The sequence below is a fragment of the Cryptomeria japonica genome, chromosome 6 (assembly GCF_030272615.1).
Source record: "Cryptomeria japonica chromosome 6, Sugi_1.0, whole genome shotgun sequence".
NCBI lineage: Eukaryota > Viridiplantae > Streptophyta > Pinopsida > Cupressales > Cupressaceae > Cryptomeria > Cryptomeria japonica.
Window position 1 is genome coordinate 156,934,677 of NC_081410.1, and position 27,545 is coordinate 156,962,221.

The 27,545-nt window shown below is 36.9% G+C and overlaps 1 protein-coding gene across 1 annotated transcript in view; it reads left to right on the plus strand.

Annotated features, from left to right (window-relative positions):
• The first annotated feature begins 1,376 nt into the window (after positions 1-1,376).
• Positions 1,377-27,545, plus strand: part of LOC131035143 (guanine nucleotide-binding protein subunit beta) — a 42,679-nt gene continuing 16,510 nt past the window's right edge. Inside the window, exons 1-4 of the mRNA XM_057966782.2 lie at positions 1,377-1,882; positions 2,003-2,097; positions 18,787-19,211; positions 19,622-19,979. Of these exons, the coding sequence (XP_057822765.1) occupies positions 1,777-1,882; positions 2,003-2,097; positions 18,787-19,211; positions 19,622-19,979 (984 nt within the window). The 5' untranslated portion in view covers positions 1,377-1,776. The remainder of the gene's footprint in view (positions 1,883-2,002; positions 2,098-18,786; positions 19,212-19,621; positions 19,980-27,545) is intronic.

Consider the following 27,545-nt stretch of genomic DNA (forward strand, 5'->3'; position numbering starts at 1 on the left):
GAGAGTTTTAAGAATATGACTAAGCCAAGACTAAAAACTAGAAAAAGAGAATGAGAAAACGAAATCTAACCTGTACCATTATGGAAGATTAAAAGATTGTCATGGCTGTTAAGAGGTAAATGCATTCTATGATATTTAACAGAGATATAGCTTTCATTTCATGGAGATACAAACCCAAAAGAAAAATAACATGTCCTTACAACGAATAGCATTACAACATCATTTCTCTTGGATGCAGATTGATGATACAATGCCTCGGTCAATTTACCCTCTTCGGCTCAAAACACCAAAACGTGGAGACAATGAAAATAGAATATCTGGAGATAACTTGAATGCGAAGAGCTGAAAAATGAAGAAAATGGAGTCCAATCCGCAGTAGCATTCAATATGTGCATTATATGGGCAAAAATTTTTCCAATTTTTTTTTAAAACAAATGCCCAAGTCTGCAGTAGCATTCAATGCGCATTGAAAGGGCAAAGATTTTTCTAGATTTTTGTAGAACAAATGCCCCATACCATACCATACAGATTTTTCCATATTTTTGTAGAACAAATGCCCCATAAAATAAAGAAACCATATCATTTGAAGATTAACAATGCCCATGTCCACTTTTTTTTTGTAAATCACAACTTCTGTGTACTTATCTGCATTCATCATGCATTCAATGCCATAAAATCCATATTGATTTCATATAGATTTCTTAAAACTTTCTTGTGAAAATTGGTAAGATACATGGTTATTGGACCAAATCCAAAAAGATAAGATTTTTACAGTAGTTTTAGATTTTTATATATTTTTTTATATTGATGTCTTTTTGAGTCTAACAAGTAGCTACCAATTGTCTTAATGCACATTTAATTATTGTGCAAATATCTTGGATTTTGCCCATTGCTTCAATATTATTGTACTTCCTTGCAGCTCAAAAGATAAGTTCTCTAAAACATTCTTAGATTTTTTCAATATTTTTTTACATCCCTATCTTTTCAAATGGGACAAATGCCTTTCACACATTTAATTCGCAATGTCATAGACACAATTATGTGGCAGGCACAATTATTACATTACAATAAATGTAACATAAAGATTCAAATTATTTTGATTTAAAGAAAAAAAAGAAAAAAATATTTTTTGCAATGACTGTTACCATTATGAACCAATAGAAAAGCAGATAACTAATTTTTTTTGAAAAAAACAAATGCATCAAACCGATGCATAAGTACCCTGCCTATCGACAGTAACTAATAAAATAAAGTACCCTGCTTCAATGAACATACCTGGCTTTTACCCAATTATTCCCCTGCAATATCAGACAAATTACAGGTTAAACAATAAAGATGAGGAGTTGGTACCGAGCTCTCCTTACGCGTGTGATTTGATGTGAGTGAGTGCCAACAAGAGTCACTGTCGCATACCTTCTTATTTTTTTTGGACAAATATAGGAAAATGTAGTAGCAATTATCAGCTAAAAACCATTTACAACCTCACGGTTGACTGATCCGGTTTCTCGTTCAAAGTCGCCAGTTTCACGACGCCTCCTGGAATACTGTTCCGTAGAAAAGAAAACCGGCGTGTTGGGAAGTCGATATACAAAAGGGCAAAAAAACAAAATCTTCTGTGCACCTCCCACCGTAATTGCGAAGTTTATCATATCAAATCTGTACAAAATTTGACTAAAGATACGGAGGTGTATTGATCAATTCTGGGAATAAAACCTATAGTTCTGCTGATGCAAATCAGGTTTTCAATGCATCGAAACCCTGCATAATAATCGAGCAATGTCGGTGGCAGAGCTAAGGGAGCGGCATGTAGCTTCAACGGCAAGGGTCAATTCTCTCAGGGAGAGAATTAAAGAGAAGCGCCTTCTGCTTTTGGATACAGACGGTTAGTCTTTGTAATTATTTTAGTTTTTTAGGTGCGTGTTGAGTCGGATTTAGGTTTAAATTAACTGTCTGGTTGAACGGATCGGGATTTTTTTTGACGTTTTGTTGTCGCTTTGTATAGTTGCAACGTATGCTAGAAATAGTGGACGCTCGGCGGTTAACTTTAATAACGCGGATGTTGTGTGCTGTAGAACGCTTCAAGGCCACACCGGAAAGGTAGGAAATCTTTGTCTATGTTGTGGTGTCATTTGAAGCGTGTAGCTGTAGACTGGAGAATGTTATGTTGTTTGCGCTGGTGTTTGTTGGAAACATAGTTCTTTCTCGAAAATACGACGGAAAATTGACATTTTTAGAAGGAACCTGAAATATCATTGTTAGAATTTGGAATATTATCTTTGACATGGGTTTATATGAAGTTTCTATGTTATCTTAACGTTGTGCTTCCTAAATTTGTGCGCTAACAGATCATTGGCTTGTCTTTTAAGCAAATTGAAGTTCCGACAGATCTTTTATGCGAATCAAGTTAAACGTAGAGTTTTATCTATCGTAGTAACACAAAGATACTTAGAATTTAATTTTACTAAGTTTGTATTTTGGAAGAGTGAATGCTTCAAGCTCATTCTGAATTATATTTATCTTTCGGTTTCCTACAAGATTTTAGATAAAATGTATTTTTCTTGCAGTCGCATTGACCTATTTTAGTTACTTGTGGACATCATATATACATTTCTATGTTTGTTTTAATGAGAAATATATATGTTTTTTGAAAGTGTAATATTTAAATTTTAGAATCACTGTCTTTGGGAAGCAGGGAACTACATTAGGTGTATGTTTTTCAACCTTTATTAGCGACGTTTTTATGGGGATGGTTACTTTTTAAATGGAATGCTGTATCTAGAAGAGCAAAGTTTTTAAATTGTGATCTTTTTTCTTATTTATTTCATAGCAATAAATTTAAATAGCATGGCTGAAATTACTTTCATGAAGCTGAAGCAATTCTTACCCTGGACACAAATATGGTGAATGAGATGCCCTTCATGGTAATTTCAGCCATTCATGTTTTCTTCAATGCCCTTTCAGACAGACTGCCAGAATAGAATATAATGTCTTCTAAACATGTTATGAATAAAGGGAATTTTTTTGTTCTTTCCACAATATGTTTGGAAACAGAGATTAATTTAGCTTGGTAAATTTGTGACCGAATAGTTTGTTATTTTAAAATTTCCAGTAAACTAAAGCTCTGACAGGCCTTTTATGCAACACAATTGAACTGTTAAAACACTTAATGATAATCCATCGTTTTTAGTAATGGTAACCTGTGGAAGCCCAAAATTTTAACATGTGGTTCATTGTTTTTTATTAACGTTAACATATGAAAGCCCAAAATTTCAACATTTGGTTTGATGTTAAATATTTAAATTCTAGAATCAGCATCTTTAAGGCACAGAGAAACTGCATCCAGTGCACAAATATTTGTTATTTTTACGGTATTCTTTTATTCTGATGTTTTTCGTTTGATAAGTTAAAAAGAGAATAGGGTCTCCTACCCAATAATTTAACAGCCAAAAAACATTTGAAGTTTTTAAAGTTTTCTGCAGTGGTGACTTTCACTGTAATTTAACAGCTGGGGAGTCTGGCCAGCCTATGTCGGGGGTTCCATGGACAACAAATGCAAAATAGTCTCCAATTGAAGAGAGTACAGAGGCATTAACATTTTGGGTCAGAAGGAGGGGAGAATATTCAACATACTTTTTTATTGCTTTCACCTTTGCCTTTACTGAAACACTGCCACCTGGAGGTGAAATTTCGCCACCAAACCTGCCTTCTCAACCTTTCCCTGTCTGGAAATGGAGATTCAAATATGAGAGGGCAGCAAATAACATCAAGGTTGAGTTGTGGAGTTGGCTCTACTTCCTTTCTTTCCATTGTCCACTATGCAGAATAGCCACATGACCGACAGAGATAGAAATCTGCATTGAAGTCATTACCACCATCCTAAAGGAAGTCCAAGAGTGGCAATTGAATGAAGTAATGCAAGTTTATAAGTGTTTTAGATTCCTAAGGGGATCCTGAAGCCCATAATAAAGGTAGACCATTTTCATTCTCTCTAGCTTATGTGACCATTTGGCTTGAATTAACATCGGAACGATTTTTAATCATGGGCACCCTATATGTAGACATGGAGCTGAGAAGATTCCAAGATTTTTTGTATTGAAAATCCCAATTGAAGGTTGCCTACTGTGAGATAACCTTTCCAACGCCTGGAACAGTAATGTTTCTGAAATAGCCATTTTGATTTTGAGGCAAAAATCTTCTGTGAAAGGTTGACAACTGCATCATTACCTTGCTTTGTCAAATAGGACCCTGATTTTGACCCAAGGCACATTTGAGAATATCCACAAAAGTATATCTTTCTGAGAGGTAGATCACTGGCCATACATATCTCTAGATCCTCTGAAATGGGAGACCCAGCAAGATTCTTCCATTTGGAAAAATGTACTCCATGAACCACAACTATTTCAAAATAGTGACACCTTCCTGCTCCAGGTAATTGAGAGTAACTTTGGCTTGTTAAATTCCTCTAGGTTCTCAAGGGCACCTCTGCCATTCCCAGAGCCCACCTAGAAATCCATTGTTTTTCCCTTTCAAATTTCCCAGGTCAAATGACTAGCAATGATGGCTCTTCACATCATGATGTAGTTCCAAATGTAAGAGCCATGGGGAGGATTGGTCATTGAGAAAATCCTCTTGGGGTTGCCGTTGTCCAGGTATTTCTTTTGCAGAAATTGGCACCATTTTGTGGAAGATTGAGTGAACAGAACTGCTCCACAAGGCCAGATTATATATCTTCAAGCTTCTGATTCCAGCTACCCCTTCACTCTTTGGAGTGGAGGGCAAACATGCTATCAAAGGGTTTTTCAATTTTCCTTTGCTTCCCACTCCCTTGCTAAAGAAATTTTCTCATTACCTTCTCAAAACTTATTATAATTCCACTTGGAGACTTAAGTGTAAACCATAAGGTAGATTGAAATAACCATAAATACTAATTTGATAGGAGGATTCTGCCTGCTTAATATAGCCACTGCCCCTTTCAAGAGCTAAGTGAGGCCTGGAAGGCATAACCAAGTTCTGCCATGACAGTTGGCACTGTGATCTAGGATGGACCCCCGACTATTTACTTGGAAGGTTACCTTGTTTGAAATTTAGAAGATTTGCTATTCTGACTTGCAACCATTAAGAGATATTTTTTTTTCTTTTCTAAGATATGTCTTAATTGATTACTGATTAGTAGGAAGAAAAGAATTCTTTGAAGGTAGCAGCTTCTGTTGCATAAGCATTGCCAAACAACAAGGTGCAATCCATAAACTGTTGGTGGGAGAAAGGTTCCAATTCATCAGCATCTCTGTGTCCTCTTATGCGATTATTGAGCTCAGCCCCCTTTAATGAACTTCCCAGTGCCTCAGCCAATATGATAAAAAAGGGGGTATAGTGGATCACTCCACCTCAGTCCTCTAGTTGATTAAAAAAAACTCGAGGGACTACCATTGAGTAAGATATAAAAATGAAGACTTGAAATGCAACTGTAATTCCATGCAATCCATTCCTTGCTAAAACTAAATATTTGTAGATTTTTAATTAGAAATTTCCAGTTGACCTTGTTATATGCCTTGATATCAAGCTTGATCAACATACTTTTCATATTATTCTGTGTGGCAGTATGAATAACTTCATGGGAGATAATGATGACTTTTGCTATGCTTCTGTCAATAACAAACATGCTTTGCTCGGGAGGGATCAGGTTGGGGAGGACTGCTTTGGAGATGATTTTGTAGACTGTATTGGAATGGGCAACGGGGAAAAAATCTGCAGAGGAGTTAGGAGCTTGTAATTTAGGAATGAGAGCAATAAGAATGCATTGAAGTCCTTTACAATCCTTCCTGATCTTCTGGACTCTTCAATAGCAAGAAAAACTTCTTGCTATCTGCCAGAAATGTTGAAAGAAAGTGGCTAGGAAGCCATCAAGTCCTGCAGTTCTGTCCTTCTGCATGTGGAAGAGGGCAGACTTGACTTCATTCTCTCCAGAGGGAGCCATCAAATCCCTGTTTTACTGCCCTGATACCAGTTGAAGAATGAAAGTGTAATGTCTGTTTTCGTCAATCAAATTGATATGGTCTTTGCAACCAAGCAAATTTTTGGAAAAGCTAACCACATCCAATTTTTTTTGTTTGTTTGAGATTTGATCCAATATTTTTCTCTTACCGGCTGAGATTGATGAAATTCTTTTTTGTGCCATGTCTAGCCTTATTCAAGTTGTGAAAGAATTTGTTGTTTCAATTTCCCCCTCAAGCCATGGCTCCCTTGACTTTTGTTTGCAGAATAGCCCCACTCTCTATTGTAGTTCCTATACTTTGACCAAAAGTGCGTTTACTTTGGATAGGCTTCTTGATCCATCCCAAAATTTTGAGCAATTTCATAACAGATAGATCTTCATCTACTCTAGCCTTTTTAGCAAATATATTATTGGAGGAGTGAATGTCCCAGTCCTTCATACAACCATTAACTTAAGTGAGCATCTTTGATAATCGAAACATTTTGGTGCCTTTAAAAATTGGAGGATGGCTCCACCAAAAGTCCACCTTATCATCAAACTCATCATCTCTTAAGCCAGATGAGTTCAAATTTGAAGGGACATCTGTGGGGGTTGGGGGTGATGTGAATTGCCAATGTGTGAGAGAGAGAGAGCTAGAGGAAAGTGATCAGAACCAGAAATGGGAAGAATTTTGGATTCCAAAATCCAATTACTAAAGGACATTAGAAAGTGGACAAGTCTCTTTGGAATGTAGCAAAATAGCCCAACTATTTTTCCAAGTGAAATTTCCATGTTTTGGTGCTATGTCTACAACCTAAACCAACTTGACACATTTTATGAAGTCTTTTTGAGAGGATGTAGCCCAAACAATTCCTCCCTTCTTACCACCATTCAAAAGAATGGCATTGAAGTCACCTACCAATAGAACAAGTTCTCTTTGAAGAGGTTCAAGGATAGAGAGCAATTCCTCTTGGGGCCTTTTCTTGAGCATATGTCGCATTGGGTGATAAATATTGAAGATAAAGAAAGACAAGTCAATGGCAAAGCTTTTAACTTGAGCAAGCATCCTATTGTTACCAAAACCCACTAAGGACACATCCATTGACTAGGCCATCCAAAGGATCTTGAGCTTGCCAGAGGCTCTAGTTGCTCTTACAAAATGAAAAGGATGAAGAGCTCTACAACAATGTCGAAGAAAGACAAGACTCAACCATAATCAAGATCAGCATCAAGGTCAAAAAACTTCTGAAATATTAATAAGAGGAAGGACTCAAGAATACAAGGACATGATCCACACATTCAAGGCAAGGAGAAAAGGACTATACAAGGTGTTCACATTCAACGATGCAGATGAATGATTCAACAAGAAGAAGGAAAACTCAACATCACGAGTAAGGACTTACATATCATTACCCACACTTCAAGAAAGGAATCCAAGTTTAAGACATTCAAGAAGAGGGCGATCAAAAGAATGGAACTCATCAAGAACATAGAAGGAGATCAAGACAACATTACTCAACAAGGATGAAAGTAAGCTGATTGCACTTGACCTTGAATTTCCCTTGGAAATCCAAGTTCAACATAAGGACACTATAATAACGTCAAGGAAATCAAGGATCTTCAAGGATAATGTTAAGATGAGGACATCAAAGACATGTTCTGCCTTTCAGGAGGATGTCAAGATGCACATACATAAGATGATTGCAACATATTCCACATTCAAGAACTACACCAAGGAAAAGACAAATTTGTGACATGATGAAGATGAAGGCGAAATAGGGACAACACAAGGATAATTCCCAAGCATGAGAAGGAAATGCATTACAAAGAAGGAAAATACCTGAATGTGAAGATGGAAAATGAAATGCAAGAATAATCAAGGAGATAAGATAGTTTCAAAAGAGATGAGCAAAAATAGAAACTTGATCATCAAAGATGACGCGATTTGGGAATATGAACCATCATAGTCAGTCAAAGCTTCGTAATGTTGTTTATCGAGAGATATACATGTCGAGGTGGCATCTAATCATCATCAAGCCAATCAAATCATGACAAGTCAAGGCGCTCGAGTGCATTGAACCTGACTCATCTACAACTATACATGTGGAAACGCACTAAGTTCAATGTACCTTATCTTATCTCTCATTGTTCCACATTCAAAGAAGGACATGTGTCCAAATGTTGTAATTTTCTCATTGGTCGAAGGGGTGTTAGTTGTCACTAACCCTAATTAGGGTTTCATCATTAAATCTTGGTCATTGATTCCAAATCAATCTTAGCCCTTGAATTGTAATGGGTATTTCTATATAAAGGTTTGGCCTTTCATTTGTAGGGGTTAATAGGAGAATAATAGTTGATAATTAGAAAATAGTAGTAGCATTTAGAAGTAGAGTAGGAGGAGGAATCTTAAAGTTGTTGCCAAGACTATGTTTAAATAGATACATGATTTTCATTGAAGATATGGTGGATTCATGTTGTGTTTCTACATTATGCATTGTTTCTTATTACTTCCCAAAGTTAACTAAAGTTCATTGGTCATGGTGGGTGCATGTAAAGATATTTGATGATTCCTTCAGTTCATACTGTATACATCTTGTTGATTGCAAGTTGTTTTGCATGGTTACCTTGAATCTTGTTATTGTAGCTTAAGCTCAATTGTGGATATTTGTTCAAGTTGCGTTAGCATTGGGTATTTGGATGGATGTTTACAATGTGAAAATCTTTCACTACCTTAGGAGATTGCACTCTTTCTATGGCATTGTGAGCTATCTTTGGTCAATAGAAAGTAGTTTTATAAGGAATTTTATTAGAATAATACTTTTATTATTTTATTATTAATGCTCAATATTGTAAACTTAGTGTAAATATCTTAATAAGATCTTGCTCGATCTTATTGGCAGTTTCTTTTTAGAAACTTGCCCTCTTGTAATTCTTTGTAATTCTATTTATTGAGCGTTTGCTCATTGTTAATTCATTCAATTTTTTACCAATTACTTGCGTAATATGGTATCAAAGCCATCTAAAGAAAAATTCGAGAAATTTTTCAAATGAAAAAAATATTTATATCAAATTTTTTCTCCTTTTGAAAAATTTTAGATTTTTTTTTGAGTTTTCTTCAACAAAAATTCGCAAATCTTTTTTCGTCAAAAAAATCGCAGGCGGATTCTTTGAAGAAAATCGCGTTGTTTTGTTTTTTGCAACACCTCCCGTGATGTTTTTTATTGGTGGCCGATGTTATTGTTCTCTGCTCTCCGCCGCCGCCGAAGTTTTGTCTTCACTCCGCCACCGTGTTTTGTTTCCCCGCCGCCGCTGAGCTTTGTTTTTCGCCGCGTCGCGTTCTGATCTGCGGCTCCCTTGCCGCCTCTGCAACTGTTGCTTCGGGCTCCACTTCTGCCCTGCGTCGAGAATAAGGTGGCATTTTTTTTATGCGTTTTTACATCCATGGTGGCGTTTTGATTTTTTCCCAAAATTTTTCCCCGCGGCTAGGGTTTTTACGAAAACTTTAGATTTTTTTACTGGATCCAAATTTCGACTTTAGATTCTTGGTGGGTTTTTCGAGACCTCAACTAGGTTGTTTTCAGATTTTTCTGGGTCAACCGACATTTTTTTTCAAAATCTGTGCCATTCATAATTCATTTTTTGAAGTCTATACCTGCATCTGCCTTTGTTTCTGCATTGGGATTCGAATTTTTTGAATTCCGTGCCAGCGCCTCTTCTCAGTTTTTTCATTTTTCGTGCATTGGGAAACGTGCAAGATGGCGTCATTGACCAACTTGATGTTGGAAGGCAGTCAACGATTTAATGGGAAAAATTATAACACCTGGAAGTAGCGCAATTTGACTATTTTTGAATATTGCCGCCTGGATAATCTTGTTTTGGACAAGGAGTCCCATCCTCAAACATCTGGAGTTGACCAGGTCAAGTTTGATGACCGCAATCAAGACGCTGTTATGCTTCTCAAGCTCTCTGATACAGATGACCAGCTACCTCAGATTCCTTCCGACAAGTCAACTGCAAAAATCTGGAAGCATCTGAAGGAGTTGCATGAGACATCCGATGAGAGTCAAGCTTTTTTTTTGAAGAATCAGCTGTTCTCCATTATGATGGATGAACGCATGTCCTTACAGGTGCATCTTATAAAGATTAAGGACATTCGAGATCAGCTCGAAGCTATTGGTCGGAAAATGGAGGAAGAGGATATGGTAGTCATCACTCTAAAAAGTCTACCAAAACCGTATGAGCACTTTATAGAGACTCTCAACATTACTTCTACTAATGTTGATCTGAAATTTCCAGAGTTATGCACCAAACTTCTGTAGCAGGATCGTTGGAAACAACAGTTTGGTAGCACCTGAGCACTTTATAGAGACTCTCAACATTACTTCTACTAATGTTGATCTGAAATTTCCAGAGTTATGCACCAAACTTCTGCAGCAGGATCGTTGGAAACAACAGTTTGGTAGCGGTGCTACTTCAACCTCCTCAGAACATGCTTTTGCTGCCAAATCCTTTCACAAGGATAAAGGTAAATCCCAGTCATCCCAGTCCTTTCAGCAGAAGGGCTCTTCTCAATCTCAAGATGGTTCCAAGAAAAAGAAGGTGCAATGCAATTATTGTCACAAATTTGGTCATATGATCAAAGATTGCCGTACCAGATTGGCTTCCGAGCAGCGGAAGCAGGGAGGGTCTCAGCCTAAAGCCAATGTTGCTGAGCACACAGAGCAGAAAGAGTTTGCCTTTTATGCCTTCATGGCTAAAAGACTTACAGATCATGTGAAGTCTTCTGCTTGGTACATTGATTCTAGTGCTTCTCGTCATTTCACTCACAGGCGTGACTGGTTTGTTGAGTTCTCTCCCTACATTGATTCAGTTATTTTTGGAGGTGGTGAAGAGTACATTGTTGTCGACAAGGGCAACGTTCAGATACAGTCTGGTGGGAGGAATCTCATATTCCTCAATGTGTACTATGTTCTTGGTATGGAACTTAACCTCCTTTCTGTCAGTCAGATTATGCGGCATTCTCCTCAGCTGGATGTCGTTTTCAGTACACATAAGTGCTCAATTGTTGATCGTGCTTCTAGCACTACTGTAGCTGTTGGCTTTGAGGATCATGGTCTATATAGACTTTTGGATACAGGCGATTCTCTTGAGCATGCCTTCGCAGCTAAATCTTCATCTATCAGCATTCTCTGGCATCAACGATATGGTTACCTGAACATTCATTATCTTGCATAGTTTGTTCGGGAAGACTTAGTACATGGTCTACCTGATATTCAAACTCAGAATCATCGTGTTTGTGAAGCTTACCAGGCTGGGAAGCAGCACCAGACACTGTTCAAGGATGGTGACTCGTGGCGAGCCTCTAAGGTACTGCAGCTGGTCCACGCTAATGTATGTGGTCCTATGAATACTACTTTTGTTACTAGGTGCAGGTATTTCTTGCTTTTTGTTGATGATTTCAGTTGTAAAATGTGGGTGTATTTCCTTAAGCAAAAATCAGATGTGTTTACTGTATTTCAGAAATTTAAGGCCTTAGGAGAAAAAGAGTATAGTTCTATTATTACTCTTAGGTCTGATAATGGGGGGGAGTTTTGTTCTGCTTTCTCTACTTTTTGTGATACACATGACATAAAACGTCAGTTAACCACACCATACACCCCTCAACAAAACGGCGTTGTAGAACGTCGTTTTGCACCATTACAGAAATGGCTAGGTCTATGATGGAACATAGAAACGTTCCTAAAAATATTGGGCAGAAGCAGTGTTCACAACAGTCTATCTTCTTAATAGGTCACCCACTCATGCTGTTAAAAATAAGACTCCAGAGGAAGCATGGTCTGGTCGCAAACCTAGGATCAGCCATTTGAAAGTTTTTGGCTCTTTAGCTTATGTGTGGATTCCTGATGCCAAGCGCACTAAGTTGGATTCCAAGAGTCAGAAGCTCATGTTTACAGGGTACAGTGACAACCATAAGGCTTACCGACTGATTGATGTAGACTCTGATCGTCTTATCTTCAGTCGTGATGTTGTCTTTGATGAAGAACAAGGACCATTTCAGCTTTCCTCGTCTCAGCAACATTCTGAGGATCAGCCTTTGAAGGCTTTTGACTTAGGTATCTGTCTTCCATTCGGTTCACCTGATGGGAGGGATGATGCAGATTCTGTATTTGATGATGCACTACCTGAGTTTCCTCCGGAAGATGCTAATTTTCCTCCTACTCCTGATCCTGATCCGCTTCCTCTTCCAGTTATTCCTCTTGCTCTTGATGTTGGCACATCTACTCTTCGGCCTAAATGGTGGGCTAAGACCATTAGTGCTCTTCGTCCTGATGAGCTCATTGAGGGTAGAGCTTCCAGAAATAAGGGCAAACAACAAAACAAAGTTAATTTTGCTCTTATGGCTAACATCCACAGTATCTATGAGCCTCAAACATATGCAGAGGCCAAAGGGATTCCAGAGTGGGAATAGGCAATGGAGGCTGAGTTCCAAAGTCTTCAGAAGAATCACACTTGGGTTCTTTCAGATCTTTCTCCAAGGAAGAAACCCATTAGCTGTAAATGGGTATATAAGGTCAAGTATCATGCAGATGGTACCTTAGATAAATATAAGGCCAGATTAGTTGCTCGAGGATTCACACAGCAAGAAGGCATTGACAATGAGGAGACTTTTGCTCCTACTGCCAAGATGAGTACTATTCGTCTTCTTCTCGCCATTGCAACTCAGTATGGTTGGAAAGTCCATTAGATGGACGTGAAGAGTGCCTTCCTCAATGGTGAATTGCAGGAAGAAGTCTACATGACATAGCCTCCTGGTTTCAAGGTTGCTAGTTCAGAACCGCAAGTGTGTAGACTTCGGAAAGCACGGACTTAAACAGGCTCCTTGAGCATGGTACATAAAAATTGATCAGTACTTGGTTGCTCATGGCTTTCAGCGTAGTCCTTCAAATAGTAATCTATATATCAAACACTCTGGTAATGATATTCTCTTTCTTGTTGTCTATGTGGATGACTTGATCATTATTGGGAATTCAACACATTTGATTTTAGAAATCAAACAAGATTTGTGTGACACTTTTGATATGACAAATTTAGGACTTCTTCATTATTGTTTGGGTGTTGAGGTTTGGCAGACTGATAGCAGCATCTTCCTTTCTCAGTCTAAGTATGCCAAAAGCTTGCTTGACAGGTTTCGAATGCAGGATTGCAAACCTGCTTCCACACCTATGGAGACTGGTCTGAAATTGTCAGCCAAGTCTGATTCTCCTCTTGTAGATGAAACACAATTCAGGCAACTAGTGGGTAGTCTCATCTATCTCATTGCCACTAGACCTGACCTCAGTTTTGTAGTGAGCTACATCTCATGCTTCATGACGCCCCCCAGGGCTGATCATTGGGTAGTAGTGAAGCGCGTCCTGCGCTATGTGAAAGGCACCTCGGATTATGGACTTCTTTACACTAGGAGTGATGATCCTAGATCCAGTGGGTTCACAGATTTAGATTGGGCAGGCTCAGTTGATGACAGGAAATCAACCTCTGGATATGTGTTCAGTGTGGGATCTGGTGCAGTCACCTGGACTAGTAAGAAGCAGTAGGCAGTGTCTCTCTCTTCGACATAAGCAGAGTATAGAGGAGCTGTTAAGGCAGCTTGTGAGGCAGTTTGGCTTAGTCGGATGCTTGGAGATATGCAAATATCTCAAGTAGGTTTGACTCCCTTGTTTTCGGACAATCAGGGAGTTCTCAAACTTGCCAAGAATCCAGTCTTCCATGAAAGAACCAAACATATAGAACTTCATTGTCACTACATTTGGCAGTTGGTTGAAGACGGATCCATTTAGTTGCTGTATGTTCCTACCTCGGAGCAGTCAGCAGATATTTTCACCAAACCCCTCAGTCCAGATAAGTTTGTAAAATTTAGGGTCTCTATTGGTGTAGTTGATAGATTGAGCATTAAGGGAGGGTATTAGAATAATACTTTATTATTTTATTATTAATGCTCAATATTGTAAACTTTTTGTAAATATCTTAATAAGATCTTGCTCGATCTTATTGGCAGTTTCTTTTTAGAAACTTGCCCTCTTGTAATTCTTTGTAATCCTATTTATTGAGCGTTTGCTCGTTGTTAATTCATTCATTTTTTTACCAATTACTTGCGTAATAAATTTGTTTATCTAAGCATCATCTATCATCATCATTAGGATTAGCATAGTTTTTCTAAACCCTTTCCCTTTTGATATTTCTTTGTTTGAGAGAAGTTAGTTTGCAAGTTCTAGCTATGATTCATAAACGTAAGTCCCTTTGGATACCAGCAAGATCACATTATATACACTAAGTCTATCCATTGCAATGTCAAGACCTGACTAAAAAAACCTAGGGGTTATCTTATTTGATCACATTGTTTAGCATATAAGGTTTCCTTGTTCAATAGAGGTTAGAATACTTGGTATTTTATTTTGTGTTCGAAGTGCATAAAAAACACATCAACACGTCCTTGCTTGAGGCTGTCCCCATCGATCCACAATGTAATCTCTGAACTGTGGGTGAGAAAACCACATCATTTCATATCCGAAGGGGAAGGACTTTTTCTCAAAGGATCATTCCAATTTAGAATCAATAAGTTGTGATCAGAGCCATCCCTAGGTAGGGCCAAAATGATGACATTAGCAACAATTCCCCAAGCAACATATATAAGGAACCTATCATGTTAAACCTGAATGGAATGGATTCTTAATCTTCTGTTAGACCATGTGAAAAGGAAGCCTTGGAGTTAAATGTCCATTAGATCAGTTTTTGAGAGAAAGTCTGCAAGCCCTACCATACTGTCAGACTAATCCACTAATCCACCTAATTTCTTTGAGGGAACCAAGGGAGTATTGATGTCTCACCACCCATGAGTCATCAGGATTGCTTAGTATATTAGTAGCAAGTAAATCCCAAAGATTTTTTCTCGCAGATTTAATGTTTTGGGGATAAATATTTATTTCTATTTTTTTTCTCCATTCTTGAAAAATTAACTTGTAGATGATTTTTAGATTTATCGATTTCCTTTCCTTTGAGAATCTAAGGGTTCCACATAGTGATCAGACCCCTTACGGTCTACTTGAGGGCTGTTGCAAGGGTTTACCTTGACGACCATGTTATCCTCCCAAGAATTTTTAGTAATTTCTTCTACCTTTATGTTTTCTTTTCTGAAGATGTGTCCACCATTTTTGTCTTCGCACCTTTGTCTTCTGTGCCAATCTGAAGGTATGTTCACCATTCAATTAAGAGTTCCACATTCATCCCCGGTAAGAAGAATCAAGTCAGCATAAGAATTAATGTTTAATTCTTATGTTCTGTGCTAGATATAATGTTTTTGACAGTTATTTCCCAAGGCAGTATTAGGGCCTTTAGTTGGGTTTGTGGGTCATGAGATATATATATCAGATAATTTATTCTTATCTTTTTGGCTCCTGTAATGACATCATTCATGTGTCCACTTCCCAAAGTCAAAGGTAACTCTCATATCAATTTTAGACTATTCCATTCTTATGTATAGGTACTATTCATGATATGTCATCTCCCATGAGATGTAACTCAGATTTTTCACTTATGAATTTACAGATAATTTATTATAAACTCAGATTCTTCATACATGTAGTTACAGATGATTGTTACACCATTCTAACATAGAATATTTGTAGGGTTAGAAGATTCAAAGGTCACCATAGACAAATATGTTTTACATTCTATTTTTATGGTATACCGTATATGTATGGCTGATGATATTGTTCTTGGATACCTTGGTTAGAATTGTTGTGAACATTGATCATGAATATGGTTTTACTTTTTATGTACAAAGAACAAGAAATTAACATTGCAGGGTATTACAATATGGAGAACAAATCAAGGACAAAAACATCATTGAGTAGAAGAAGATTCTGAAGAGGAGCAGAAGGTTGAATTTATAAAAGAAGATGAAGAAGACCTGGTTGTTTATGTAGGGTGCTCCAATCCTTCACTTCCACAAGCAAAAAAAAAAAATAGATGGAAGACAAGGCTGAAGAGTCTAAAGAAATAGGATACATTTCTATGCCTAAAAAGGCTTTGACATGTATACATCACCACGAGAGGCAGCAGTCATGTACTCATGGCGTGGAGCATCAAAGAAGCTCAACTAAGGGTATACTTCACGTTAAGGGAACCAACAAGGGTATGGTTGTGAATCAATTAAACAATAAACACAAAAATGCACAAACTCAAAGATTTGACGAATGTGAACATTCATTAGATGAGAGTAACACAGCCAGATCATGGCACCATCTACTACCATTGCTTTGAAGATTTTGTTTGGACAGTGAATTATCAAGCTTGGTTTTAATTGCATGCATAATAGCTTTTATTTCTAGAATTGCCTGTCATTCACATACTTGCCTTTGAACCTTTCATAGCTTTTTGCCTTGCATGCAAATTATTCCTTGATTATTCTATGCATGCTTGTCTTCCTTTTGCGTACAAGACTTACTGCATTTTTCCATAATAATTCAATTGCTTTCTGTATTTATTCTCATCACATGTAAGACTTGCAATCTTTTCTCATGAATTTCCAAAACTACCTCATTTGTAGTCATTCTTACCTCAAATTGTACAACCAGAGTATTTTATATTTATAATTTTATCAATACAAGTTGAGATTGAGAACCAAGTGTCAAATCAAATATGGTTTCCTTTTATATATTGCTTTGCATGTTATCTTCCATGTGCTTATACTTTTTTGGGCATATCCTGGCATTTTTGAGTTGTTTTGAACTAATTTAGTTTCTTTTGGATCCATATTTACTTTTTGGATATCTAATGCCTATTTTTTATCATCCTTGAATTCATTTACAATATCCTCAGACTAGCGTTGTTCTTATCATCCTTTATATCAAAGTAGGGAGATCTAAATGCTATTTTCTATCATCTTATCCTCCAACACCATGTTATTCTCAACTTCTTCTATGATCTATCACAATATTGTGAGGCCTTTTTGCTTGAGTTTGATGCCCAAGTGCCTCATCTACTATTACTGCAAACGAATTTCCTTGCAAAGTATACACATACATGAGATCTCTGTTCTTCCATTTGATACCGCTTTTTGTATGAGGTTCTTCAGAGCCTTCTGTTGCATATTTGTGACTTCTCCTTGATCCTTCTTGCTTGTCTTTCCAAATTTAACCAAAATTGATTTTACTTTGCATTTCTTCTTAGGCTTTAGGAAGTCATTATCTATTTTCACTTGATTTTCTGGTTTAACCATGATCTTAGGTTTTATTAGTAGACAAAGCATTTATAGTCTACATATTGGATTTGCTCCAGGCACCTTGCTTTCAGTGTGAGACTTTTTGGAGCAGGTAGATCTAAGCTGGAATCAATAAATATTCTTGTATGGTTCTAAGCCTCTCTACCAAAGATTGCTTGGGACAAACAGATATATCCTCTCATGAAGTCTCCCATCTTTGTAAAGACATATACTCTGGCTACAAGTCATGTTGGGGGCATACAATCTAATGCAAATAGGAACTTGGGAAGGCTTCTTCTCAGTATGATTAAAGTCAATATGTCAAAATTACTTGAAAAGTCACACATTTTGATTAAACCAGTGCCGCTCCTGAGAAAATGTACTCTTGATCAGCTTCATTGCTTGGACATGAATGATCTGATTTCATATTCACCAAAGGTTTTTAAGTGTTATTTGGCCCATTCATGAAGGTCATCGATGGAGAGTTACATGACAAAGAATTGACAATTCAGACAACTTAAACCATTAGTAGCCAATCGATGAATATTGTGTTGTAGTTGATCTTAATCCAATTCAATCATTCAGGAATAGGGCTATCCTCCGTAGCTTCCAAACAGACATTCCTGAACTTCCGAGGATGTGTTTTCTTTTTCTTCCTCATTGCACCTATAGCCGATGATGTTTCCTTGTGAAGTGAGGCAGAGTATCCAGCGATTATTGTCTGCCAGAATGGAGGACTTGGGGGACCTTTTGCCCCCCTTCATCTTTTGCATGATCCTCACTCCATTGGCAAGGAGAGGAAAATCTAAAATCTATTGAGGAAGATATGTGAAAACTAGATATTAATCACTATTTAGAAATCTGAAACCCTGGCAGAGCTTGCTAGATGCCACTTTGAGACCCAAACACATTTATCCACAAGAAAATTTTATCATTTCAACAACAGCAATGAGTGATGGCCCAAAATATGTACACTTGTTTAATCAGCAACTTTCCTCCCAAAATTATAGACACTATGTTGTGCATGTTGTTCAAGACATACTGAAAGCAATTAATGAAATTTTTTTGGAGCTTCAAGTTTTCCTTCTATATGCAGTCTCTCCCTCAATTTTTTTTTGTCTTTATTTGTAGCTTGTGATATCTTCTTTTAATTAATTCAGTGTGAATAGATCCTTATTTAGCTGATATGAAGGACATCTAATCAAAGATTTTCAACATGTCCACTTATCCTTGTGCAAGTGTTGAAATTGGGAGATCTTCAATTTGATTGGTTGTCAACTCGGTTTTGAATACAATGTGTCTATCCATCATATGTCTTTTTTTGATTAAATGAAGAATATATTGTAATCCAAGTCCTTGGAAATATTCTGAAAGAGCTGAATAGATACTAAGCATTAGTTTGTTAATTTTTGACATTGTTCATTATTTCCCACCCATTGGAAATTTCAAATGATGAAACATTTCATTCTTGAATCTTTTGAGAAGCTGAAATGAGCATCCCTTGTTCTTTTGTGAGAGCATTCTATGACATTTCTTGATATTGTATTCTCTTTAACAGGTTTATTCATTGGATTGGAATGGGGAAAGAAATCGAATTGTCAGTGCATCTCAAGATGGGCGGCTGATAGTTTGGAATGCTTTAACAAGCCAAAAAACACATGCCATTAAACTCCCTTGTGCCTGGGTCATGACATGTGCATTTTCTACCAATGGACAGTATGTTGCATGTGGGGGTCTTGATAGTGTCTGTTCCATTTTTCATCTTAACTCCCAGTTTGACAAAGATGGGCATCTACCTGTTTCAAGAACTCTCAGTGGTCATAAGGGCTATGTCTCTTGTTGTCAATATGTACCAGAAGGAGATACACATCTAATAACCAGTTCTGGTGATCGAACATGTATTTTATGGGATGCTGCAACAGGCCAGCGGATTTCAGTCTTTGGTGGTGAATTTCCATCAGGTCACACTGCTGATGTCATGAGGTAGGCCGGCATTCAGTTACGTACCAAATTCATTGCCACTTGAAGATGGTTATTTTGCATTGCTGCAATAATATACTTGTTCTTTGTAAATAATCATCTGCAAATTTCAGTTAAGTGTGTTCTTTGCATTAATTACCAGTATGTGCTTCAAGGGTTTTCAAGAATCATAATTTTAAAGATATTTGTCTTGAAGTCCATTGGATGTGATAAAGAGAATGGTTTCAATACTAGTACCATTTTACTTAAATGTCTATATCTCTTGTCTAAATTGACAATACCTGTAGTTGAGCCATCATGTGGGTGAGATAAATTCTTTGGATGGTCAAGCTTGAGTTTCCTTTTGTATTTTGGACTTTTATTGGTATACCTGCCCTTTAAAGCTTGTCATGTTTTAACTTTTGAATGTGCAGTTTATCTGTCAGTGCAACAAATTCCAAGTTATTTGTTTCAGGTTCTTGTGATATGACAACCAGATTATGGGACACACGAATTGCCAGTAGGGCCACTCGAACATTCCATGGACATGAGGGAGATGTAAACACTGTGAAATTTTTTCCAGATGGGCTAAGATTTGGCACTGGCTCAGACGATGGCACTTGTCGTCTATTTGATATAAGGACAGGACATGAATTACAAGTATATAAACAGCAACACAACGAAAATGAGATTCCAACTGTAACATCAGTGGCATTCTCATTATCTGGCAGGCTCCTTTTTGCGGGATATTCTAATGGAGACTGTTTTGCGTGGGATACAATAATGGCAAAGGTATGTGCACTCTCTCCTCAAAAGTAAAGTATTTCTAGAAATGATATTATATCCTTTTTGCAAATTTTCTCATGTGAAATATTTTGAGAAATTGAATCAGATGAATATCTGTATCCTGAAATTATTGTTCACTTATTTCTTAGTGTGAAATAAATAAAATTTTACCAATAATTGGATCAAGTAGCATGCAAATAATATGCTTGGCTCCATGATAGTCTAACAAACATTTTCCTGGCCTTCATAATCAACTTGGCCTTTCCTACTTTGCTTCCAAAATCTTCCTGACGTAGCTTCTGAAATCTCCTTTTGATTAGCTTCTGAAGTCTTGGTCCATCATCTCTGAGTGCTCTACCACTTGAGCTACTGGTGTGTTACAGATTGAGTTTATGCAGCGTGGATTAGTAACTCCAGCAATGCTCGATTGTACTATTTATTTGTTTGTTAGGGCCAATTAATACAGTTCTTAATATAAACTCTATCTTTTGCAACTTGCTAAGTCTAATGTACAAGCATATAATAGAGTACTTATTTGACAGGTTTTATTGTATCACTCTAGCCTCCGTCATCTCCTGTTTGAAAGGTTACAAGTCCAAAATTCAGTTGTTGCCAAGAAAAAAGGCAGAAAAAGTTTGTATCATTAGTTAATCCATGAAATCACAAAAGAGTATGAAGCTAGTGACAAATTCTCATGTTTGAACTGTACAAGACATTTATGCAACATCCTTACATAAATTTGCTGTACACATCTGTTATTTGCTGCAATAAATTCCTTAATTAAATAATTTCTATAATATATCATTCTAAGTGTATTCTTGAATTTACTGACAGTCCTACGGAAGTTGTTCCTTTCCCAATCTGTGAATATTGTAGTACTTCAAATTGACACTCTTTTTTAATAGTTCGATCTGGCACATTTTCTTTAGTATAATTTTAATTTGTTATAAATAAATTCCAATGATAAAAAAGCTAAACGTACTATTAAATCATGTTGAGACACCTATAGTCACTATTAACTATTTTTGATTCCACTTTTGTTTTGAGAAACATTCTTTTATTGGTTGCCCGAGGGTTTCCAGTGTACAGAAGTAGATTCGTTTTTGTTTGTAGTAAACGTATGTTTTAGCACGTTTTTTGGACACCTGGGACAGAACTTTGTCAGTGTGTATTTTTCTGTTCTTTTGTTTCTTCAATCTTTGATTAATTCATTGTTGCAAATCATGCTACCATTTTTCCATCACAGTCTGTTGTCATATTTGTTGCTTTTTCTGGCTTGCTTTCTTGGAAGTACCCACTCAATGCGTTGTTTTTCTCAGCCCTCTTTTTACATTTTTCTCTATGCAGGGTTATATGTTTCATTTTAAGCTTTTTAATCTTTAAATCCTATTCCAATGTATTCCATGAGGTCTTCCTTTTTTAATATTCATTTAATTGGACAACTTTTTTGGTGTGGTTCTCAGGGTCGCCTGAGGGACAACACACTCAAGCTGGTTCAAATGTTCTGTGAACAAAAGTGAATTACGGAAATGACAGCACATAGTGAATTTAGAGTACATTACACAACAAGAGAAATTCAAGATAGAGAAGGCACTGTGTTAGAACTGTAAATTGCAGCATTTTATTATAAAGAAGTTCTGTAATGAATCCGAGAGGTCTGATATGTAATTTGAATTTCATATGTTAGAAGAGGTCCATCTGCTGCTATATTGTTATCTACCTCCCAATATTCTAAAAGAATTTGATAATACTTTAATATACAAGTGCAGAGGACAAAGGATTGTCTTAGAAGTTGCAAGAAAGACAGCTATTTTCATTCATTCGATTCATTTCCTTTGTTTTGTTGTTTTTAGGAAACACTACAAAACAACTGCATAAAATAGGGTTGGCATTATCAGAGTTTTGTGGCATGATTGGAGAAAAGTTTGGCATTGCTGTATGTCCATGTTTTCTAGGAGAGGAACTGAATCTGATTGTGACAACGATATATGATGTGAAGTAATGACATTGCATTGTGAGTAGAACAACGTTGCAAATTCTCCTGGATAAGTCACCCTTTCTTAAGAAGCAATGGTGGCCAAGGCATGGAAGAAGATGTGGAAACATGTTTGCGATTGTAACTTCTATGAACCATTTAGTCTTGATTCCTGGTGTATCGGATTTTGGGGTCAACTGCTTGCTGCTTTTGCTGGAGTGTTGCAATCAAGATTAATTTCTCCTAATCAAAGTGAATCACTAATGTCTGAAAGTGTCCAGCAAAAGTGGGAAGGAAGGACACAATATTTGTGCATTGAATACTGGATTTAGACCAAGACTAGTTGGAGATTCAAGTCAAAAGCATTATGTCCGACTTTCTTAGTGATAGGGAATGGGGCCGTACCAAAGAGGTTGGATTTGTGATGAGGTCTTGTGAGTCTTTCCTTTTGCAAATGAAGCCAGCTTTGTCACCAATGTGAAATGTATGTTGAGTCTGATGTTGTTTATGGTGCTGCTTATATTTGGTATTGGATTTTTGCAAAATGGTTTGCACTTGCTTTTAGCTAAATGAGTTGCTGTCATAGTAGCTGGCATAGGATAGGTTACATCAATGGGTGCCAAAGGTTGAAAATCCTGTGAGACTTTAAAATGGCTGTGCTAAGTATCGCTGTGATAGCTTTGTTGTAGTTATGTTGAATAAAAGAGAGACTTTCATCACATGTTCAATGCTTCCATGAATTATACATTCTAAGAAGATGCATAATCATCCTATCTGTTGTTCATCAATCTGAGATTGGAACATGGTAGATTTGGATAGCTTTGTATTAATCATTGAGTAAAGTTACTTGCAAAAAATGACTTAGAGAGTGTAATTTAAAATGTACCTGCACATATCGAAAGAACAATTGAGTTGTTTCTGCCTTTCTGATGCTGGATTGATTTCTTGCAAGGCGTAAGAAGCACCATATTTGAAAATCTAACAATTATTATATGTGCACAATAATTACCATTCTTAGTGTACAAGAGAAGAAATCCATGGAAACTGATTTCTGAGGCTTATTTGGTACTGGCAAAGGATTATACAATCGTTGTTTCTTGCATGTCAGTTTAGGTGCAGCACTGGTAGTACAATGATCGATGTATTTTGCAACACCAGTTCTGAGACATAAACAGAAGAAATATTTCCTCAATGTGGCAAGTCATTCCAACTCCAAAATCTCCTGTAACCTTGTTGAAGTGAGTTGTACTCAGGCCTGTGTGGTACTCATTAATGTCTCAAATGATACAAGAGTGTAATGTCCCTTACTGAGACACTTAAATTCTGCTTATAATTTATGGGGCTCAGACGACCAGTATAGCAAGACTAGATGTAAATCATACTACCTTTGTCTTATTTAAGAACAGCTTCTATATTGAATTGTTTGATACTAATCTTGACCACCAAGCACTTATATGCCCTGGTTTTGGTTCTTGATAATTTGGCCTTCGGCCTGCCCACAAACTTCTTCAAATCTGCAGATAAAGGATAGATACTAATTCTCCGATGATTGGAATGAGCGATCTGATTGACTTATGTATCCGTTATCCTTGAAGGATTGCATCTTGAAAGTTACGCCTTCTCCCATTTATGTTTCTTCATAAGGGATCGTGACTCCTTATTACAACTATTGCCGCTGATCCTTGTCATTGTTTTTGCTCCTTAACTTGTATTTTAACCAGGCCGTTTTTATTAGTAAATCAGTTAATTAATTAATCAGGTGATATCTATGGCATTATTCATTAGTCATAGTTGTCATTTCAACAGATATCGATGCGTGAATGATTGTGGTGTGTATTAGTTAATGCAATCTAATTATCGGCATTTGCCCAGGCTTGTCGGTTCATGCCTTAATCGTGGATGATCATTTACGATCATGAAAATGCGGTTACCACCAATGGCTAATATTCGTTACCATAATTGGTATATACCTGGTTGATATTGTAGCAACTGTGTTTGATATTTAGTTCTTGATGGTGACCTCCCTGAAATGTATACGTTTGCACCAATCATTTACATTGTTGATCTGGTATTAATATCTTCTATCATGACAGTCTTGTATTGGCGCCATGTTTCCTTAATAGATATGTTCTTCTTGATTAGAAACTCATGGTGTGAAGCATCGATACTCCTATGACCGCTCCTCACGTATTGGTTATATACCTTGATCGATCAATCCAATCAAGCATAATATCTCTGCATTATCTATTTTTCTTTTTGAGATAGCGGAAGTGTTTATACGTTGGACTCGTTATGACCTTCCGATGGCTGGGATTATCTTCCTTATCCTCTTTTTGACCGATCGTAAAGATTATTTGGTCGCTTTTCGAATCTTATTTACAAATTTGTCTACATGGGAGATTTCTTGAATTTAGATGATCTCAGTGGATAATGCTTAGTGGGGGGCGACTGATCTCAGTTTAGGAATGGGACATTACAAATAGTTAATCTTGGAAACAGTAGTCATCAGTAGTTTTACTGGTGTGCAAAGTTTAATACATTTCTTCGAACTCTTGATCTTACTCATACAGCTCTGTTCAATTGTTAGTTTTGTGTCCACATGTATTGAGCACTGAGAGGAGTTATTGGGCTAGGGGTCTGCCTAATTATTCTGTTGCTGGATTGATAATCTGTTTCTTGTGCCGGATGATCAGAAGGAAGTATTTATGATATGAAGACCATGTTTGATGTCATTCTTGTTGCAACTTTTTATACACTAGCAGTGACTACAATTATTTCTAATGCTTACATGCTTGAACAGCAACATAAAACTCTCAATCATATGTAGGATACTTTCTCACCATTGAAGTAAATGATTCATTGTGGTAAGCTACATGTGATCAAACTGAGTGTGGAGTTCCCCGAGGACGTGTAGATATATTAATCTCAATCTGAAATGATTGCTGAAGAACAGGTAAGGCAAGGATTGATGTAAAATAGTGTCTGCATTTCAATTCTTAAATGGTTATTTTTGTGGAGTTGACCAGGTGAAATTTGCTTTGAAACTGGTTATAACTGGAGTCCAAGTCCAAATTATGTGAGAAAAGCCAAGAACAAATTTTGTATAAAAATTTGCCAAACCAAGAATACTGCAAAGTTCTGTGAGGGTCTTTGGTACAAGTCATTTTTGTGACAAAAATTAGCTGGTTCCATATGTATTCCATGTACATCAATGATATACCCAAGGTAATGCAGTTCCTTAATGGCATAAGAAGATTTTTCCATATTTGCATGTGATTTGTGCTACCACAAACCATCTAGCACTTTATGAATATGACACAAATATACCTCACATGCATTACTGAAAGGATGATATCATTAAGATAAACTAAAACAAATGAAGTAGTAAAATGGATGAAAAATTCAATCATAATCATCAGGAATGTTGTGGGAACATTGGTTAATGATATCCAAAAGGCACAACCAACCCATTTAAACAAGCCTTACTTGCCTGTAAAGGCTGTCTTACATATGTCTGAGGGTTAAAGATAAATCTTATGGTTCCCTGACTTGAGATCAATTTTTATAAGCATTTTGCACCATGGAGCTGGTTTAAGAGATTCTCAATTGTGGAAAGACAACAAGAGTTCTTTGTTGCGATTTCGTTGGGAGCTTTGGTGTTGATGCACAACCTTGAGGTGCCATCCTTCTTTTGTAAATTTGTAGGAACGCAATTGGGCTACTGCAAGGTGAATAGCTAGGTCTGATATGTACTTTTTTCACTAATTAATGAATTTGGCACTTGACCTTTTCATCCTGTAGGAATGAGCGACAGTATAGAGAGGCATTAGGAAAAGGTAGTCTGCACTGCAGAGGAATTCCCATAGGTGATCAAAATTATATCCCTATATCTATCATAGTGTCTATTACGTGTCTGCTTTTAGCTTGTGTTGCAAGGATGTGTTTTTCATGTTCAGGTCTTATCATTAAGAGCACAATTTCTTACTGGAAGTAATAGGCTTTTTATATTTGTTAGCGAAGATGTGTGAGGACGTAGGGACTAGTTTTGGTATGCAGCATCTACTTTGGTTAACATCCATGATAACATTTCTAGGATTTGCTTCATAGATTGCATGGTGCTGAAACAGATACAGTTGTTGAAAACTCCAAGTAAAACATCATGTATGTCTTACGGCAGTGTCACAAAAGGCTATATCGTGGAAGGGCTTGATTTTTTAGATTGGGTGGCACTAATGAGTGATGTGCTTCTCTAAGCCAGAGGTAAGGCCGTCCAATGGCCCATGGTTGTCCATTGTCTCATATTTGATAATGGAATAAAAAGTTTGACTTCTAGATATGAATTGGAAGATGAGGCAACATTGGTCATTGCTACCATGATGCTAGACCCACAGTTCATGACTTGTGTCAGTATGGTAGAATCTGATGTTTTCTTCTGATCAAGTAAAGCGTTCTGAGCACGGCATATCTCAATGGAGTGTCCACTGTATTGTGCACCACTTGCCTATCTTCAATTACTTGTTTTGCTGTTTTGATGATGTTTTTTTTCTGTGATTGACATGAAGGTCTGTTTCCTTGCTGGGAATTTCGTTTGTCTGTGGATTTGAGATTTTTATTCTTAGATCTGTCTTGGGACTTAGAATCTTCGTTCTTTGACTTATGCTTATCTTTCAGTTCAAATTTGCAAAATATTTGTAGGCTTCTCGTAAAGGGGACATATGGAAGATGATATATCAGTTTAAAGAAATGGTCTCAAGCCTAACCCACACTCAAAATTGAGTTTTTTTTTGCAATCTTAAATATTCAACTTGATGTTGAATATGTCAGTATATTCTTGAGTAGATTGGTCACAGCCTTTCTGAAGTTGTCATTATTTAATATATTGATATCCATAGCTTTAAACAGGAGTAGGATTCTTTCAAGGCTTCTGCGAAACCTTGTTGGCATCTTCAAGTGTTATGTCATCCTCTTGGGTGGTGCAATAGGTATTTCACCATTTTAACAAACAAGGAAATTCTTTGAAGTGCATAGGTAATCTTTGATTTATCAAAAAGTGTTTTACTGCATAATATGAACAAATGAGGTTGAGCGAGTTACCTAGAGCGTTCTCATCTATTTTTGTTTCGTAAATTAAGGATAATTAGATTGACTTTTACCTAACATGGTGTTTGGTCTCTAAACAATTTGTTTGATGTTGGAGATGATGGGTTTGAAGGAGATTGAATGCACTGCAAAAGTCAGGTGAAATGATCAATGGTTCGAGCTCTTTTCTATGGATGCTGCTGCTTTACTTTTTTTTTATTGCCGCAAAGTGCTCTCTATCATCTTTGCAAACACTTTTAGAAGTTGGTGTTCCTGGTGTAGATTTGTTTACCATCTGCCGACATTGTGAAGGAATGTATGAAAGGTCATGAGTTTTGAGATCAAGCTTCTTGTACTCGAGCCTTGTATGAATGGGCTTACAAACTTGAGAGATGTATTCAATTCTTGTGTGTTGATACCACTGATTTGGGGTCCAGGGATTCTTGAGAGACAACTACTCAAATTGGCTGAAATGTATCATGAACAGAAGCAAATAATGAGAATGATAGAAGTGTAGA